Source organism: Oncorhynchus clarkii, unplaced genomic scaffold (assembly GCF_045791955.1).
Source record: "Oncorhynchus clarkii lewisi isolate Uvic-CL-2024 unplaced genomic scaffold, UVic_Ocla_1.0 unplaced_contig_8381_pilon_pilon, whole genome shotgun sequence".
Taxonomy (NCBI): domain Eukaryota; kingdom Metazoa; phylum Chordata; class Actinopteri; order Salmoniformes; family Salmonidae; genus Oncorhynchus; species Oncorhynchus clarkii.
The window spans coordinates 45,001-66,434 of NW_027258503.1; the positions used below are offsets into that span (position 1 = coordinate 45,001).

General features: G+C 44.6%; 1 protein-coding gene across 1 annotated transcript in view; it reads left to right on the top strand.

Moving 5' to 3' along the window:
- LOC139397129 (CD209 antigen-like protein E) overlaps window positions 1–19,272 on the top strand; it is a 21,156-nt gene extending 1,884 nt beyond the window's left edge. The window contains exons 2-6 of the mRNA XM_071144003.1: window positions 16,420–16,521; window positions 16,790–17,011; window positions 17,236–17,372; window positions 18,292–18,401; window positions 18,678–19,272. Coding sequence (XP_071000104.1) covers window positions 16,420–16,521; window positions 16,790–17,011; window positions 17,236–17,372; window positions 18,292–18,401; window positions 18,678–18,810 — 704 coding nt within the window. The 3' untranslated portion in view covers window positions 18,811–19,272. The remainder of the gene's footprint in view (window positions 1–16,419; window positions 16,522–16,789; window positions 17,012–17,235; window positions 17,373–18,291; window positions 18,402–18,677) is intronic.
- Window positions 19,273–21,434: the final 2,162 nt, after the last annotated feature.

Below are 21,434 nucleotides of genomic sequence, written 5' to 3' on the forward strand. Positions count from 1 at the left end.
TATCTGTGGTGGAGTAACTACAATATCGCCCTTCCCTGTCTGTGGTGGAGTAACTACAATATCGCCCTTCCCTGTCTGTGGTGGAGTAACTACAATATCGCCCTTCCCTGTCTGTGGTGGAGTAACTACAATATCGCCCTTCCCTGTCTGTGGTGGAGTAACTACAATATCGCCCTTCCCTGTCTGTGGTGGAGTAACTACAATACTGCCCTTCCCTGTCTGTGGTGGAGTAACTACAATATTGCCCTTCCCTGTCTGTGGTGGAGTAACTACAATATCGCCCTTCCCTATCTGTGGTGGAGTAACTACAATATCGCCCTTCCCTATCTGTGGTGGAGTAACTACAATATTGCCCTTCCCTGTCTGTGGTGGAGTAACTACAATATCGCCCTTCCCTGTCTGTGGTGGAGTAACTACAATATCGCCCTTCCCTATCTGTGGTGGAGTGACTACAATATCGCCCTTCCCTATCTGTGGTGGAGTAACTACAATATTGCCCTTCCCTGTCTGTGGTGGAGTAACTACAATATCGCCCTTCCCTATCTGTGGTGGAGTAACTACAATATCGCCCTTCCCTGTCTGTGGTGGAGTAACTACAATATCGCCCTTCCCTGTCTGTGGTGGAGTAACTACAATATCGCCCTTCCCTGTCTGTGGTGGAGTAACTACAATATCGCCCTTCCCTGTCTGTGGTGGAGTAACTACAATACTGCCCTTCCCTGTCTGTGGTGGAGTAACTACAATATTGCCCTTCCCTGTCTGTGGTGGAGTAACTACAATATCGCCCTTCCCTATCTGTGGTGGAGTAACTACAATATCGCCCTTCCCTATCTGTGGTGGAGTAACTACAATATTGCCCTTCCCTGTCTGTGGTGGAGTAACTACAATATCGCCCTTCCCTGTCTGTGGTGGAGTAACTACAATATCGCCCTTCCCTATCTGTGGTGGAGTGACTACAATATCGCCCTTCCCTATCTGTGGTGGAGTAACTACAATATCGCCCTTCCCTGTCTGTGGTGGAGTAACTACAATATCGCTCTTCCCTATCTGTTGTGGAGTAACTACAATATCGCCCTTCCCTATCTGTGGTGGAGTAACTACAATATCGGTCTTCCCTATCTGTGGTGGAGTAACTACAATATCGCTCTTCCCTATCTGTGGTGGAGTAACTACAATATCGCCCTTCCCTATCTGTGGTGGAGTAACTACAATACTGCCCTTCCCTATCTGTGTTGGAGTAACTACAATACTGCCCTTCCCCATCTGTGGTGGAGTAACTACAATATCGCCCTTCCCTATCTGTGGTGGAGTAACTACAATATCGCCCTTCCCTGTCTGTGGTGGAGTAACTACAATATCGCCCTTCCCTGTCTGTGGTGGAGTAACTACAATATCGCCCTTCCCTATCTGTGGTGGAGTAACTACAATATCGCCCTTCCCTATCTGTGGTGGAGTAACTACAATGTTGATTCATCCTCCGATAGATATCTCCCTTCCCTATCTTTGGTGGAGTAACTACAATATCGCCCTTCCCTATCTGTGGTGGAGTAACTACAATATCGCCCTTCCCTATCTGTGGTGGAGTAACTACAATATCGCCCTTCCCTGTCTGTGGTGGAGTAACTACAATATCGCCCTTCCCTATCTGTGGTGGAGTAACTACAATGTTGATTCATCCTCCGATAGATATCTCCCTTCCCTATCTTTGGTGGAGTAACTACAATATCGCCCTTCCCTATCTGTGGTGGAGTAACTACAATATTGCCCTTCCCTGTCTGTGGTGGAGTAACTACAATATCGCCCTTCCCTATCTGTGGTGGAGTAACTACAATATCGCCCTTCCCTGTCTGTGGTGGAGTAACTACAATGTTGATCCATCCTCCGATAGATATCGCCCTTCCCTATCTGTGGTGGAGTAACTACAATGTGGATCCATCCTCCGATAGATATCGCCCTTTCCTATCTGTGGTGGAAGGTGGCAGAGCTAGAGGGGTGTTTGTCAGACCATGAGACATGCTGAAAATAGGTCTTCTCACAAAATTCTATAGCTTCCGAACGGTTTGGCCTACAAAATATCATGACCTACAAACTATTATGACCTACAAACTATTATGACCTATAAACTATTATAACCTACAAACTATTATGACCTACAAACTATTATAACCTACAAACTATTATGGCCTAAAAACTATTATAACCTATAAACTATTGTAGACTATAAACTATTATGACCTATAAACTATAATGACCTATAAACTATTATAACCTATAAACTATTATGACCTATAAACTATTATGACCTATAAACTATTATGACCTACAAACTATTATGGCCTAAAAACTATTATAACCGCTCTATTGAAAGATGAGACTCTCACAAACGTGATGGTGTTCTCCATTTAGGACGTCCAATATCTTCACAAGACTCTGAAGGTCCCCAGTACCAGTTTAAAACATTTATAAACGTTTATATGGAGATAATTTATGGACGTACATATGCAGATAGTTCAGTGCCTATAATAAGAGGATAAATACATGTGAAAAACCTACATGTTTCCTGATCGTTCTAGTATCTCTCAGATAGAGGACACTTCAGAACAAACTTCCTTCTGGTATTTCTGGGGACGATCTGTTGTTCCATGAACGTTATTCCTTTCGTTTGGCTAATAGCAGTAATGACTATCTGTTGTTCCATGTGTTTCTATTGGCTAATAGCAGTAATGACTATCTGTTGTTCCATGTGTTTCTATTGGCTAATAGCAGTAATGACTAACTGTTGTTCCATGTGTTTCTATTGGCTAATAGCAGTAAGGACTATCTGTTATTCAATGTGTTTCTATTGGCTAATAGCAGTAAGGACTATCTGTTATTCAATGTGTTTCTATTGGCTAATAGCAGTAATGACTATCTGTTGTTCAATGTGTTTCTATGGGCTAATAGCAGTAAGGACTATCTGTTATTCAATGTGTTTCTATTGGCTAATAGCAGTAATGACTATCTGTTATTCAATGTGTTTCTATTGGCTAATAGCAGTAATGACTATCTGTTATTCAATGTGTTTCTATTGGCTGATAACAGTAATGCAAAATTCAGCGTTTCATCAAATATTTATATATATATATATATATATATATATATATATATATATATATTTTGTATACTTTAATACATAAAACTCTAAATCAAATTGCTAAATAATCCATGGTATCTTCTTTCCACATGTCGGCTTAGACCCTCCCCCCTCCCACGGCTTAGACCCTCCCCCCTCCCACGGCTTAGACCCTCCCCCCTCCCACGTCTTAGACCCTCCCCCCTCCCACGGCTTAGACCCTCCCCCCTCCCACGGCTTAGACCCTCCCCCCTCCCACGTCTTAGACCCTCCCCCCTCACACGGCTTAGACCCTCTCCCCAACCCACGGCTTAGACCCTCCCCCCTCCCACGGCTTAGACCCTCCCGCCTCCCACGGCTTAGACCCTCCCCCCTCCCACGGCTTAGACCCTCCCCCCTCCCACGGCTTAGACCCTCCCCCCTCCCACGTCTTAGACCCTCCCCCCTCCCACGGCTTAGACCCTCCCCCCTCCCACGGCTTAGACCCTCCCCCCTCCCACGTCTTAGACCCTCCCCCCTCCCACGGCTTAGACCCTCCCCCCTCCCACGGCTTAGACCCTCCCCCCTCCCACGTCTTAGACCCTCCCCCCTCCCACGGCTTAGACCCTCCCCCCTCACACGGCTTAGACCCTCTCCCCAACCCACGGCTTAGACCCTCCCCCCTCCCACGGCTTAGACCCTCCCCCCTCCCACGGCTTAGACCCTCCCCCCTCCCACGGCTTAGACCCTCCCCCCTCCCACGGCTAAGACTCTTGATGGTTAAACACTATAATTGCACACGGAGTGAGTCCATGCAACTTATTGTGTGACTTGTTAAGCAAATGACTCCTGAGCTTATTTAGGTTTATGCCATGACAAAGCGGTTGAATACTTATTGACTCAAGACATTTCAGTGTTTCATTTTTTATATATTTATTTATAAAAAAACAACATACTTCCTGTTTGACATTATGGGGTATTGAGTGTAGCTCAGTGACATCATCTAACATTCAGGCTGTAACAACAAAATGTGGAAAAATGAACTTTTCTGAAGGCACCTAATACCTCGTACCCCTTCACATCGGCTCGGTCCATGATATACAGTGCATTCGGAATGTATTCACACCCCTTGACTCATCCAAATTGAAGAAGTTTGGAACCACCAAGATCCATAATGACATCACTATACCCCATAATGACATCACAATACCCCATAATGACATCACAATACCCCATAATGTCATCACAATACCCCATAATGACATCACAATACCCCATAATGACATCACAATACCCCATAATGTTTTCACAATACCCCATAATGTCATCATAATACCCCATAATGACATCACTATACCCCGTAATGACATCACAATACCCCATAATGTCATCACAATACCCCATAATGACATCACTATACCCCGTAATGACATCACAATACCCCATAATGTCATCACAATGTCATCACAATACCCCATAATGACATCATAATACCCCATAATGACATCACTATACCCCGTAATGACATCACCATAACCCGTAATGACATTACAATACCCCATAATGACATCACAATACCCCATAATGACATCATATTACCCCATAATGACATCACTATACCCCTTAATGACATCACTATACCCCATAATGACATCACTATACCCCATAATGACATCACTATACCCCGTAATGACATCACTGTACGCCATAATGACATCACAATACCCCATAATGACATCATATTACCCCATAATGACATCACTATACCCCTTAATGACATCACTATACCCCATAATGACATCACTATACCCCATAATGACATCACAATACCCCAAAATGACATCACAATACCCCATAATGACATCACTATACCCCATAATGACATCACTATACCCCATAATGACATCACTATACCCCATAAGGACAAAGCAAAAACAGGTTTTTAGACAGTTTTGCAAATGTATTTAAAAAAAACAACAGAACATCCTTACATACATAAGTCTTCAGACCCTTTACTATGAGACTCAACATTTTGTTCAGCTGCATCCTGTTTCCATTGATCATCCTTGAGATGTTTCAAACGTTTCAAAAATCTTGATTGGAGGCCGCCAGTGGTAAATTCAATTGATTTAACATGATTTAGAAAGGCAAACACCTCTCTGGGCTCTATGGAATTTGTCCTTAGAGCCCCGAGACAGGACTGCGTTGAGGCACAGATCTGGGGAAGGGTACCCAAACATTTCTGCAGCATTGAAGGTCCCCAAAAACACAGTGGCCTCCATCATTCTTAAATTGAAGAAATTTGGAACCACCAAGACTCTTCATAGAGCTGGCCACCAAGCCAAACTGAGCTGGCAGCCAAGTGAAACTGAGCAATCGGGGAGAAGGGCCTTGGTCAGGGAGGTGACCGAGTACAAGATGGTCACTCTGACAGAGCTCCATAGTTCCTCTGTGGAGATGAGAGAACCTTCCAGAAGGACAACCATCTCTGCAGCATTCCACCAATCAGGCCTTTATGGTATAGTGGCCAGACGGAAGCCACTCCTCAGTAAAAGGCACATGACAGCCCGCTTGGAGTTTGCCAAAAGGCATCTAAAGGACTCTCAGACAATGAGAAACAAGATAATTTGGCCTGAATGCCAACCATCACATCTGGAGGAAATCTGCCACCATCCCTATTGTGAAGCACGGTGTGGGGATGTTTTTCAGCGGCAGGGACTGGGAGACTAGTCAGGATAGAGGTAAAGAAGAACGGAGCAAGGTCCAAAGAGATCCTTTGTTAAAACCTGCTCCAGAGCAGACTTGGGGGAACGTTCACCTTTTCTTCAGTACAACGGCCCTAATTACACAGCCAAGACAACACAAAACAAGTCTCTGAATGTCCTTGAGTGGCCCAGCCAGAGCCCGGACTTGAACCCGATCTAACATCTCTGGAGAGACCTGAAAATATAAAAAACTATTTTTGCTTTGTTATTATGAGGTGTGTAGATTGATGAAGACAATGTATATTGATGAGGGAAAAAAAACAATTGAATCCATTTTAGAACAAGGTTGTAACGTAAAAAAACTGTGATCTATACGCTCTCGTTGGTTGGCCCTCGCTTCATGCTCGTAGCCAAACCCACTGGCTACAGGTTATCTACAAGTCTCTGCTAGGTAAAGCCCCACCCTATCTCAGCTCGCTGGTCACCATAGCAGCACCCACTCGTAGCACGCGCTCCAGCAGGTAAATCTCACTGGTCACCCCCAAAGCCAATTCCTCCTTTGGTCGCCTTTCCTTCCAGTTCTCTGCTGCCACTGACTGGAACGAACTGCAAAAGTCACTGAAGCTGAAGATTCCCATCTCCCTTACTAGCTTTAAGAACCAGCTGTCAAAGCAGCTCACAGATCACTGCACCTGTAGATAGCCCATCTGAATACAGCCCATCTATCTACCTACCTCATCCCCATACTGTATTTATTTATCTTGCTCCTTCGCACCCCAGTATCTCTACCTGCACATCCATCTTCTGCACATCTACCATTCCAGTGTTTAATTGCCATATTGTAATTACTTCGCCACCATGGCCTATTTATTGCCTTAACTCCCTTATCTTACCTCATTTGCACTCACTGTATATAGACTCTTTGTTTTCTTATTTTTATACTGTATTATTGACTGTATGTTTGTTTTATTCCATGTGTAACTCTGTGTTGTTGTACGTGTCGAACTGCTATGCTTTATCTTGGCCAGGTCGCAGTTGTAAATGAGAACTTGCCTACCTGGTTAAATGAAGGTGAAAACAATACAAAAAAGTACCATACTGTCCTCTGATAAACAGAATGTTGGTAGAAAAGTGTGCAATGCAGTTAGTGTCTCTCCACTTGTTTTGATGTAGATAGAGAATGATGAAGAGGGAAGTAGAAGTGAGAGTAATTGTAAAGATATAGACATCTCTGAATAACTATTATCTCTGGTGTTCATGTCACAAAGGAGACAGCAGTTATTATTTTGTGAGTTCACCGTCTTGCATTGAGCTAGCTACTGTTCATCCTGCTGCTGTTTTAAACATCATATCAAAGTCTCAGATTAAACCACTGCTTAAAGTGTAACAGGAAGTGGACCGCCTGAGTTTCAAATGGGTGTGAAAGACACTGAAACCCCTCTGAGACAGATGCAGACATACAGTCTAACACATATCTCTGAGTAACTCTTCTCACTGAGCCAGATGCAGACATACAGTCTAACACATATCTCTGAATAACTCTTCTCACTGAGCCTGCAGAGAAAACATTAGACTTCTCTGCTGTTTATGTCCTGCAGCTATCAGGTTGTAGCAGTGTGAAGAGTTAGACTAGACTCCTCTGTTGTTTATGTCCTGCAGCTATCAGGTTGCAGCAGTATGAAGAGTTAGACTAGACTTCTCTGCTGTTTAGATCCTGCAGCTATCAGGTTGTAGCAGTGTGAAGAGTTAGACTAGACTTCTCTGCTGTTTATGTCCTGCAGCTATCAGGTTGTAGCAGTATGAAGTGCAGAGAGGGGGGAGAGAGAGGGAGACACAGACAGACAGACAGACAGGCAGGAGACAGACAGAGAGGGGGGAGAGAGAGGGAGACACAGACAGACAGACATACAGACAGAGAGATATAGAGAGGGGGAGAGAGAGGGAGACACAGACAGACAGACATACAGACAGAGAGATATAGAGAGGGGGAGAGAGAGGGAGATACAGACAGACAGAGAGGGGGAGAGAGAGGGAGATACAGACAGCCAGAGAGGGGGAGAGAGAGGGAGATACATACAGACAGACATACAGACAGAGAGATATAGAGAGGGGGAGAGAGATGGAGACACAGACAGACAGACAGACATACAGACAGAGACAGACAGAGAGGGGGAGAGAGAGGGAGACACAGACAGACAGACAGAGAGGGGGAGAGAGAGGGAGATACAGACAGCCAGAGAGGGGGAGAGAGAGGGAAATACAGACAGACAGAGAGGGGGAGAGAGAGGGAGATACAGACAGACAGAGAGGGGGAGAGAGAGGGAGACACAGACAGACAGAGAGGGGGAGAGAGAGGGAGATACAGACAGACAGAGAGGGGGAGAGAGAGGGAGACACAGACAGACAGAGAGGGGGAGAGAGAGGGAGACAGACAGACAGAGAGGGGGAGAGAGAGGGAGACACAGACAAACATACAGGCAGAGACAGACAGAAAGATGGAGAGAGAGAGAAAATATGTGTGAAAACCTTTGACATATAGACCCCCCTTCCGTCCCCGAAAGAGGAAAGGAGGGGTGTGAGTAAAGGTCTCTGATGAACTATTATCTCTGGTGTCCATGTCACACAGGAGACAGCATAGTATCTACAACTCTACACAGGAGACAGCATAGTATCTACAACTCTACACAGGAGACAGCATAGTATCTACAACTCTACACAGGAGACAGCATAGTATCTACAACTCTACACAGGAGACAGCATAGTATCTACAACTCTACACAGGAGACATCATAGTATCTACAACTCTACACAGGAGACATCATAGTATCTACAACTCTACACAGGAGACAGCATAGTATATACAACTCTACACAGGAGACATCATAGTATCTACAACTCTACAAAGGAGACATCATAGTATCTACAACTCTACACAGGAGACCTCTACACAGGAGACATCATAGTATCTACAACTCTACACAGGAGACATCATAGTATCTACAACTCTACACAGGAGACATCATAGTATCTACAACTCTACACAGGAGACATCATAGTATCTACAACTCTACACAGGAGACATCATAGTGTATACAACTCTACACTATTTTATCAAACTAATCTACACTGTTGAAAACTAAACGAATATAAACTGTATATACAAACTAATCTTCACTGTAGTAAACTAAACTAATATTAACTAAATATACAAACTAATCTACACTGCGGTAAACAAACATGGTTTTCAGAAAATAAGTCTGTGGTCACATGGTGGTGGTTAGTGTCGTACTATTGGTTAGACAGTTTCCCCTTTAATGAGGGTTGACTTTTAAAACTGTCTCTGATATTAGACTGAGTCACACCGAGACTCCAGCTGTGCAGCGAACAGACAGGAACCTACAACTGAGATAACAGCAGACTTTACAACAGTAGAAGTTACAACAGTAGAAGATACAATAGTAGAAGTTACAACAGTAGAAGATACAAGAGTAGAAGTTAAAAGAGTAGATATTACAAGAGTAGAACAGTAGAAGTTACAAGAGTAGAAGTTACGATTTGAAGACAAAGAACCTAAACAAACAAAGACCATGGATATTGATGATCATATATACGGAAACGAAAGACCCATCATGCCCTGCAAGAAGGATAGAGTTGGTGATCAACATTCAGGTAACAGTTTATCCTGTTATAGTGCTCAACACGGACACACACACACACACACACAACACACACACACACACACACACACACACACACACACACACACACACACACACACACACACACACACACACACACACACCCCAACAAGCAAACTTTTGTGCACTACTGTAACGTTCCTACACTTTATGAACACACACACACACACACACACACGCACACACACGCACACACACACACACACACCCCAACAAGCAAACTTTTTTGCACTACTGTAACGTTCCTACACTCTATGAACACACACACACACACACACACACACACACACACACACACACACACACACACACACACACACACACACACACACACACACACACACACACTCAACACACACCCACACACACACCCACACACACACACCCCAACAAGCAAACTTTTTTGCACTACCGTAACGTTCCTACACTCTATGAACACACACACACACACACACACACACGCATACACACACACACACACACACACACACACACACACACACACAGACACACACACACACACACACACACACACACATAAATACAGACATTTCTCATTTACTTAACTTTTCACACCCCTGAGTCAATACATGCTAGAATCACCTTTGGCCGCGATTAGAACTGTGAGTCTCTGGGTGAGTCTCTAAGAGCTTTGTACACCTGGATTGTACAATATTTGTCCATTATTCTTTACTACATTTTTTCAAAACTCTGTCAAATTGGTTGTTGATCATTGCTAGACAACCATTTTCAAGTGTTACCATAGATTTCCAAGCAGGTGTTTGTCAAAACTGTAACTCTGCAAACTCCTGTGTATATTTGGCCTTGGTGCTGTAGATTATTGTCCTGCTGAAAGGTGAATTCATCTCCCTGTGTCTGGTGTAAAGCAAACTGAACCTTTAGGATTTTGCCTAGCTCCATTCTGAGTCTTTATTTATCCTGAAAAACACCCCAGACTTATCAAATCAAACTTTATTAGTCACATGCGCCGAACACAACAAGTGTAGACTTTACCGTGAAATGCTTGTTTCCAAGCCCTTAACCAACAGGGCAGTTAACGAAGAAGATAATATTTACCAAGTAGACTAAAACTATAAAGTAACACAATAACAATGTGGAGGCTATATACAGGGGGTACCGGTACAGAGTCAATGTGGAGGCTATATACAGGGGGTACCGGTACAGAGTCAATGTGGAGGCTATATACAGGGTATTACGGTACAGAGTCAATGTGGAGGCTATATACAGGGTATTACGGTACAGAGTCAATGTGGAGGTTATATACAGGGTGTTACGGTACAGAGTCAATGTGGAGGCTATATACAGGGTATTACGGTACAGAGTCAATGTGGAGGCTATATACAGGGTGTTACGGTACAGAGTCAATGTGGAGGCTATATACAGGGTATTACGGTACAGAGTCAATGTGGAGGCTATATACAGGGGGTACCGGTACAGAGTCAATGTGGAGGCTATATGCAGGGGGTACCGGTACAGAGTCATTGTGGAGGCTATATACAGGGTATTACGGTACAGAGTCAATGTGGAGACTATATACAGGGTATTACGGTACAGAGTCAATGTGGAGGCTATATACAGGGTATTACGGTACAGAGTCAATGTGGAGGCTATATACAGGGGGTACCGGTACAGAGTCAATGTGGAGGCTATATACAGGGTGTTACGGTACAGAGTCAATGTGGAGGCTATATACAGGGGGTACCGGTACAGAGTCAATGTGGAGGCTATATACAGGGGGTACCGTTACAGAGTCAATGTGGAGGCTATATACAGGGGGTACCGGTACAGAGTCAATGTGGAGGCTATATACAGGGGGTACCGGTACAGAGTCAATGTGGAGGTTATATACAGGGTGTTATGGTACACAGTCAATGTGGAGGTTATATACAGGGTGTTATGGTACAGAGTCAATGTGGAGGCTATATACAGGGGGTACCGGTACAGAGTCAATGTGGAGGCTATATACAGGGTGTTACGGTACAGAGTCAATGTGGAGGCTATATACAGGGGGTACCGGTACAGAGTCAATGTGGAGGCTATATACAGGGGGTACCGTTACAGAGTCAATGTGGAGGCTATATACAGGGGGTACCGGTACAGAGTCAATGTGGAGGCTATATACAGGGGGTACCGGTACAGAGTCAATGTGGAGGTTATATACAGGGTGTTATGGTACACAGTCAATGTGGAGGTTATATACAGGGTGTTATGGTACAGAGTCAATGTGGAGGCTATATACAGGGGGTACCGGTACCGAGTCAGTGTGGAGGCTATATACAGTGCCTTGCGAAAGTATTCAGCCCCCTTGAACTTTGCGACCTTTTGCCACATTTCAGGCTTCAAACATAAAGATATAAGCAAACAAAATCTTCACAACTGCCTTGGTGTGTTTGGACCAAATCAAATCAAATGTATTTGTCACATGCACATGGTTAGCAGATGTTAATGCGAGTGTAGCGAAATGCTTGAGCTTCTAGTTCCGACAATGCAGTAATAACCAACGAGTAATCTAACCTAACGATTCCAAAACTACTGCAAGTATAAAGGGATAAAGAATATGTACATAAAGATATATGAATGAGTGATACAGAACGGCATAGGCAAGATGCAGTAGATGGTATAGAGTACAGTATATACATATGAGATGAGTAATGTAGGGTATGTAAACATTATATTAAATAGCATTGTTTAAAGTGGCTAGTGATGTATTTTACATCAATTTCCATCAATTCCCATTATTAAAGTGGCTGGAGTTGAGTCAGTGTGTTGGCAGCAGCCACGCAATGTTAGTGGTGGCTGTTTAACAGTCTGATGGCCTTGAGATAGAAGCTGTTTTTCAGTCTCTCGGTCCCTGCTTTGATGCACCTGTACTGACCTCGCCTTCTGGATGATAGCGGGGTGAACAGGCAGTGGCTCAGGTGGTTGTTGTCCTTGATGATCTTTATGGCCTTCCTGTGACATCGGGTGGTGTAGGTGTCCTGGAGGGCAGGTAGTTTGCCCCCGGTGATGCATTGTGCAGACCTCACTACCCTCTGGAGAGCGTTATGGTTGTGGGCGGAGCAGTTGCCGTACCAGGCGGTGATACAGCCCTACAGGATGCTCTCGATTGTGCATCTGTAGAAGTTTGTGTGCTTTTGGTGACAAGCCAAATTTCTTCAGCCTCCTGAGGTTGAAGAGGCGCTGCTGCGCCCTCTTCACGACGCTGTCTGTGTGGGTGGACCAATTCAGTTTTTCCGTGATGTGTACGCCGAGGAACTTAAAACTTACTACCCTCTCCACTACTGTCTCATCGATGTGGATAGGGGGGGGTACTCCCTCTGCTGTTTCCAGAAGTCCACAATCATCTCCTTTGTTTTGTTGACGTTGAGTGTGAGGTTATTTTCCTGACACCACACTCCGAAGGCCCTCACCTCCTCCCTGTAGGCCGTCTCGTCGTTGTTGGTAATCAAGCCTACAACTGTAGTGTCGTCCGCAAACTCAATGATTGAGTTGGTGGTGTGCATGGCCACGCAGTCGTGGGTGAACAGGGAGTACAGGAGAGGGCTCAGAACGCACCCTTGTGGAGCCCCAGTGTTGCAGATCAGCGGGATGGAGATGTTGTTACCTACCCTCACCACCTGGGGGCGGCCCGTCAGGGGCCCACCTGGGGGCTTCGTGGGTACTATGGTGGGTACTACGCTGATCTGTATTCAATGAACAGCATTCTCACATACAGTGGGGAGAACAAGCATTTGATACAATGCCGATTTTGCAGGTTTTCCTACTTACAAAGCATGTAGAGGTCTGTAATTTTTTATCATAGGTACACTTAAACTGTGAGAGACGGAATCTAAAACAAAAATCCAGAAAATCACATTGTATGATTTTTAAGTAATTCATTTGCATCGGTGGCGACCCGTTTGTCGTCGATACCTGGAGGTGGTATTGAGACGCGCCGACCGGACTCTCTTCCAGGTGCAACGACAGCGGCGTATGTCGACCTTTTCCTCTCTGCTCCGTGACGAGCGGGGGCTGATAACCCAGGGAACACTCAAAGGGCGAGAGACACGTGGCAGAGCAACGAAGGGTGTAGGGTACATATTCGACCCACACTAGTTGCTGACTGCAGGTGGTGGGGTTGGCTGAGACCAGGCAGCGAAGAGTCATCTCCAGGCTTTGGTTGGCTTGCTCCAACTGCCCGTTGGGGTGGCCTCGGAGGACAGGCCGACAACCCAATGAGTGTGCAGAATGAACCAAGATGGGTGGTGTGGTGAAACGGTGCTTGAGATCTCGGGAACGTCCCAGTCAGCAGCTGGGGACCATGCGAACAGAACCTTGGGAGAGGTGCGTACAGACAGGGTGGAAGCCAGGGTGCTGTAACCCCGGATAAAGCAGCAATAGACGTTGGCGAATTCCAGGAAACGCTGCAGTTGCATTCTGGACGTAGGCATGGGCCAATGCACCACCGCTCTCACCTTCCCGGGATCCATCTGTACACTCCCTGAGGCGATGATGTAACCCTGGAAGGGGATGTTGGAGCGATGTTGGAGCGATGGAATTCGCACTTCTCTGCTTTCAGAACTAGCTGGTTCGGCAGGAAGCGTTGGAGGACCAGACAGACATGGAGCACGTTGTCTTGGGCGGAGCAGGAGAAAATTAGGATGTCGTCAACATAGATGAAGACAAACTGGTTCAACATATCGCGGAGAACATAATTTACCAGAGCCTGGAACACAGCAGGGGCATTGGTAAGGCCAAATGGCATGACCAGATACTCATAGTGACCAGTGGCTGTTTTGAAGACAGTCTTCTACTCATCTCCTTCCCCTATCGTGGAGAACACAGTGGCCCCCTGGAGCGGTTTGAAGGTTGAGGAGATGAGTGGTAGTGGGTAGTGGTTCTTCACCGTGATGTTCTTGAGGCCCCGGTAGTCATTGCACGGGCGCATGGTTGTTCTTTGTGGAGAAGAAGGACAAAGCCCTGCAATGGTGCATTGCATTCTAAGGCGGGGGAGGCAGGAGGACGGATGAACACTGCAACTAGGGAGTCCTCATAGCCTTGATAGCCAGACCTGACAGAGAGTACAGTTGTCCCAAGAGCGGAGTTGTGCCTGAGAGAAGGTCCATCTCGCAGTCATAGGGTTGAGGCGATGGAAGTGAAGGGGCCCGGGCTCTACTGAACATCTCCAGGAGGTCCTGGTCCTCCACAGGAATGGCGGAGGACCAGGGAATCTTCCAATCACCCAGGAAGATGTCTCGGGGCAGGCTGCGCTGACTAAAGGCATTGAGTACTGGCACCAGCAGACCAGTCAAGGGGATTGTGTAACTGGAGCCAAGAGAATCCCAATACCACAGGAACCTGAAAATATTTAATAAGCAGGAATTGCGTCATCTTGCTGTGGTTCCCTGACACACGTAGGCTGATGGGGCTGGTATCCAGTCCAGTGCTCCAGTGCTCTAATGTTCATGGAAATGGAGAGTGCTGAGTGGGGATGCCCAGCTCGGACACCAGGTTAACATCCATAAAGCATCATCGGCCCCAGAGTTGATGAGCACCTGGAGAGATTTAGACTATTTTCCCGAAAGCAAGATGGCATGAAAAGGAGTGTGAGTAAGGTGAGGAGAAAAGTTCTCTGTATGGCCCACTATAGTACTCGCTCCTATCGGTGAGCCTGATATTTTAGTGGACAGGAGGACACGAAATGACCAGCAGTCCCACAATACAGGCAACTCTTTGTTTAAGACCTGCATAGCTGTTCGGCTGAGGACAGCCTAGCGCTGCCTAGTTGCATTGTCACAGGAAGAGATGAATTGGCAGACTTCGGAGACTCTCGGGGGAACTCGGTTAGCTTCGGGTTCTCTCGGCAGTGGAGCCTTCGGGGACTTCCGGGATGTCTCAGAGGCAAGGTGGAAGTCTTGGGCGGACGAGTGAAATCAAACCTCTTTTCCTTCCTAAGTTCCCGTAGTCGCCCTGATCCGAATGGTCAAGGTGATGAGCGAGTCGAGATCCGTCGGTAGTTCCCGGGCTACAAGCTCGTCCTTTACTTCCTTCGATACTCCATTATGGGAACATGTCGAACAATGCTTTCCGGGTTCTTGGCAATCTCAGCCGCCAACGTGAGAAAAATCCACTACGTAGTCTGCCACATTACAGGAGTAATGGGGAATCCGTGATCAGCAACGTATCAAACGTCTGGTCATGGCGTTCTGCCAGGGTATGGGGTCCCTCCATCCTTGCAGGGAGACAGCATTGTGGAGCTGGTCTGAGTCAGTCATGGCCAGATTGTATTATTATTTTTCATGGAAGACCCAGATGCAGACAATGTCGAAGATACAAAAGTGTATTATTAGAACAGGGGGCAGGCAGTCTCAGGGTCAGGGCAGGCAGAAGTCAATAATCCAGGGTGGTGTGACAAGCTACAGAAACGGACGGTAGGCTCAGGGTCAGGGCAGGTGGAACGGTCAAAACCGGGAAAACTAGAAAAGAGTAACTAGAAACAGACATGCTTGACGAATAAAACGAACAGGCATAAGACAAACAGAGAACGCAGGTATAAATACACCGGGGATAATGGGGTCAACGGGCTACACCTGGAGGGGGACAAGCACAAAGACCGGTGAAACAGATTCCGGTGTGACAAACATATTTTTACGAAGCATGTGACAAATAAAATGTGGATTAAAATACGTTTCTGTACTCATTTTGGGTGCCTGAACTCTGCAATATGTTCAAGCCAATATTTTGTTAGAGGTTCTGGAAGTCAAGCAGTAGAATATGTGAGGTTCTGGAACTCAGTTCTGGTGTTCTGTTCCATGTCAATCTTGTGTATTTCCCTCAGTGATTCAAACAGAAAATTGACACAAAAGTCGATACAAATACAACTCTGATAAAGAGAAAGTTCTCGTGGTAATGATTTGTTCTTCAGTGTCTTGTCAGTGGTGGAAGAGATACTCTGGAGCTGCTGCAGTGTGTCTGGGGCTGCTGTGTGTTCTCCTACTGGCTGGGATCATAGGCCTGTTTCTCTACCGTGAGTTTGATATGTTCTCACTCAAACATTCTTCATCATCAGTGGTGTAATGACCAGGGTTCAATTACATTTACATTCCAGTCAATTACATTGTGACAATACACCAAATTCCAATTCCACGTTTTCCTTTGAAAAGCTCTGAAGAGAATTGAAATTCAATTAGAATTCCAGTTTACTTCCTGAATTGAAATGTAACTGACCCCAACCCTGGTCATGTCTGATTAACATTTCCACTGTTACCTTGTTCATTGGTCGTATTATTTCACAGAGAGAAACCAATTGACCAGTTCCAACACCCTGACCGAAGAGAGGGACCAGCTACAGACCAGTTTCAACATCTTGACCAAAGAGAGAGACCAGCTACAGACAAACTACAACACCCTGACCAAAGATGGAGACCAGTTACAGACTAGCAACAACACCCTAATCAAAGAGAGAGACCAGCTACAGAACGAGATAGAACGTCTGAAACAATTTTTAGTTGAGAAAGGTGAGTCTAATTGTCTAATGACTGTTCTGTTTGACAGTCTCTGTATCAGTTCACATGCCACTTACAAACAGGAAATTCAACTTTAATTAAATACAAAATGTGAGAAAAAATGTATGACTTCCAAACTGTCCATTAGTTAGTGTCCTGTCTTCCTTGAGTGTTTGCTTGATACTTAATTCATTGTTGTCTTAAAGTGACTAAAGCAGGAAATGTTCAACTTATAGTGTGTCCGGAAGGATGGAAGAAGCTTGGTAGCAGTTGTTACTACGTCTCTACTGAGTACAAATCCTGGGAGAAGAGCAGACAGGACTGCAGAAATAGAGGAGCACACCTGGTGGTCATCAAGAGCCAAGAACAACAGGTGTGTGTGTGTGTGTGTGTGTGTGTAAGGAAGAGAGAGAGAGATTAAGCCCCACCCTCAACATATATCATTGAGTTGGCACTAGAACAGTCTGCAGAACTGAAAGACAGACAGACAGACAGACAGACAGACAGACAGACAGACAGACAAAGAGAGAAATTTGGAACTCACTAAACAAACAACAAAACAAGGAGTTATCTATCCATACTGTAGATGTCTGAGTAAACCACTTATCCAATCTTTTTGGCTATATAACGAAGAACAAACAGAAAAAACATATACATGACCAAAAACAAATCTTAGAATCAACTATTAAAGACTTCCAGAACCCACTGGACTCAACAATTACATTGAATGAACTACAGGACAAAATACAAACCCTCCAACCCAAAAGGGATTGTGGTGTTGATAATATCCTAAATGAAATTATTAAACAGACAGACCACAAATTTGGTTTTACTTATTTATTTGGTTTTTAATTTAATTTACTTAAATTCATTAACATCATCCTCAGATGGGGTGGGACAGGGATGCAGCTTAAGCCCCACCCTCTTCAACATATATATCAACTAATTGGCGAGGCCACTAGAACAGTCTGCAGCACCCGGCCTCATCCTACTAGAATCTGAAGTCAAATGTCTACTGTTTGCTGATGATCTGGAGCTACTGTCCCCAACAAAGCAGGGCAATCAGCAGCACCTAGATCTTCTGCACAGATTCTGTCAAACCTGGGCCCTTTATTTCACTTTTGTTTATTATATTTTCACTTGCTTTGGCAATGTTAGCATATTTTTCCCAAGCCAATAAAGCCCTTATAAATTGAAATTGAATTGAAATTTGGGGAGAGGGAAAGAGAGAGAGTGATAGAAAGCAGTAATGGGAATGTTTTAACAATGTTGTCTCTCTCCTACAACTACAGACATTAGTCAATTGGTTATGTGGACGAAATAACTATGTCTGGATTGGTCTGACTGACTCTGTTTCTGAGGGGACCTGGAAATGGGTGGACGACACACCACTGACCACAAAGTAAGACATTAATGAATTCTGTGTCACTATGACATCACTGTCTGGAGTATTAGGTTTGGAGTGGACAGCCTGATTCTCCTACAGGTATTGGAACAGTGGACAGCCTGATTATATGTGTTGTTTCTTCTACAGGTATTGGAACAGTGGACAGTCTGATTCTATGTGTTGTTTCTCCTACAGGTATTGGAACAGTGGACAGCCTGATTCTATGTGTTGTTTCTCCTACAGGTATTGGAACAGTGGACAGCCTGATTCTATGTGTTGTTTCTTCTACAGGTATTGGAAACGTGGAGAGCCTAATGGTGGAGCAGCAGAGAACTGTGTGTATTTCTACTCCTGGTCATCAGACACAGGAAAATGGTGGGACTATTACTGTTACTATAAATTCAGATGGATCTGTGAGAAATAGGATTCATCCTCGGTACTCTCTGAACTGCTAAATAAGATTATGCTAAGTACTATCAATGAGAAACTATTTCCTGCTTATTAATTTACCTTGTCAACTACATACAATATATAACAATACAAATGTAGAATACATTATAATAAAACTATATGCAATAACAATACAATGACTTGATAAGAGAAGGACTGTTGTGTCTGTTGTTGAGGATATTCACCACTAAGGACTCAAATTCAAAGGAAATGAATCAATATTTATTATCACAGTCACAGAGGTTCACTGACTCAATACAATCCTGATGTTCATTTTTATTATTTTTACTTTTTAGTTTAGTCTACTTGCTAAATATTTTTCTTAACTCTTCCCGAACTACACTGTTGGTTAAGGGCTAATAAGTCAGCATTTCACGGTAAAGTCTACACTTGTTGTATTCGTAGCATGTGACAAATAAAGTTTCATTTGATTTGATTTGAGATCCTTTATACTGCGACACAAACAAGTCATATCAGCACGGTTGGTTCCTACATGAGACTGACTGATACCACACCAGGCTTCTTACCTTGAAACTGAGATACTCCTCTTGGTTCCCAGAGCAATGTTCTGGGTGTACTGGGAAAATGCTTGTACAGTGAGTGTAAGGGATGTCGTCCTCCTCTTCTGAGGAGGAGTAGAGAGAAAGATCGGAGGACCAAAGCGCAGCGTGGTAAGTGTTCATGATGATTTTAATTAAAGAAAGCACTGAACACTGAATCAAAACAATAAATGATGACGTGAATTTACAAAACCGAAACAGTACCGTGTGGCCCAAACACTCACACGGAAACAAACACCCACAATCCAAAAGTGAAACCCAGGCTACCTAAGTATGATTCTCAATCAGGGACAACAATTGACAGCTGCCTCTGATTGAGAACCAAAAACCAACATAGAAAAACAAACAGACTGCCCACCCCAACTCACGCTCACGCTAAAACAAAAACAAACAAAGTTCAGAACGTGACGGTGAGAGTGTTGATTCCTCCCATGTAGAGTCAATCAGTTATAAGTCCTTATAAGGACTGTTCTCTCTACTGTATAATAGTTGATCTAACATGGAGTCTAGAAGGACTGTTCTCTCTGCTGTATCATATAATCTCTGACACTTTAAGAACATGTGAATGTACTATATATCAGGATTCAGGTAAGACCCTTGTGCAGACTGTGTAGAGGTAACAATGTTTATTATAACAACAGGGGCAGGCAAACGACAGGTCAAGGCAGGCAGGGGTTGATGATCCAGAGTAGTGGGGCCAAGGTACAAGACGGCAGGCAGGCTCAGGCAGACTGGTCCTGCAGAGGTTGGTAATCCAGAGTAGTGGGGCAAAGGTACAGGACGGCAGGCCCAGGGTCAGGTCAGGCAAAGGTTGGTAATCCAGAGTAGTGGGGCCAAGGTACAGGACGGCAGGCAGGCTCAGGCAGAGTGGTCAGGCAGGCGGGCTCATAGTCAGGACAGACAGGGGTCAAAACCAGGAGGACGAGAAAAGAGATTCTGGAAAAGCAAGCGCTGAGACATTAAACGCTGGTGGGCTTGATTGAACAAGACAAACTGGCACAGACAGAAAACACAGGTATAAATACCCAGGGGATAATTGGGGAAGATGGGCAACACCTGGAGGGGGGTGGAGACAAGCACAAGGACAGGTGAAACAGATCAGGGCGTGACACTATATATATTTTACAAACACACATGGAAAAGTAGCAACCCTCCCACCTGAGAATCTGTTTGTTAGCCATCCATTTCCTGTGTTTTAAGTTTGCAAAATCCATGTCACTTAAGAACTCTAGTGACTCCCCATCCCGCATGAGGGAGCGTAATCATCGACTGTCACTAATTAGCATAACGCAATTATTCATGAAAATCACAAGTGAAATATATTGAGACACAGCTTAGCCTTTTGTTAATCACCCTGTCATCTCAGATTTTCAAAATATGCTCTATAGCCAAAGCAAGACAAGCATTTGTGTAAGTTTATCGATAGCCTAGCATAGCATTTTGTCCAGCTAGCAGCAGGTAACTTGGTCACGGAAATCAGAAAAGCAATCAAATTAAATTGTTTACCTTTGATAAGCTTCGGATGTTTTCACTCACGAGACTCCTAGTTAGATAGCCAATGTTCCAAATATTATTTTTGTAGGCGAAATAGCTCCGTTTGTTCTTCACGTTTGGCTGAGAAATCGCCCGGAAATTGCAGTCACGAAAACGCCGAAAAATATTCCAAATTAGCTCCATAATATCGACAGAAACATGGCAATTGTTGTTTATAGTCAATCCTCAAGGTGTTTTTCAAATATCTATTCGATTATAAATCCACCGGGACAATTGGTTTTTCAGTAGGACCGATTGGAATAATGGCTACCTCTGTATTTTACGCGAGAATCTCTCTGGCAGCATCAGGTGACCACTTGCGCAATGTAGCCGCTTACGGGTATTCTTCAACGTGAATGCATAAAACTACGTCACAATGCTGTAGACACCTTGGGGAATACGGAGAAAGAGTAATCTGGTTGATAGCCCATTCACTGCTCAATAGGGACTCATTGGAATGCAGCGCTTTCAAAACATGGGGCACTTCCGGATTGGATTTTTCTCA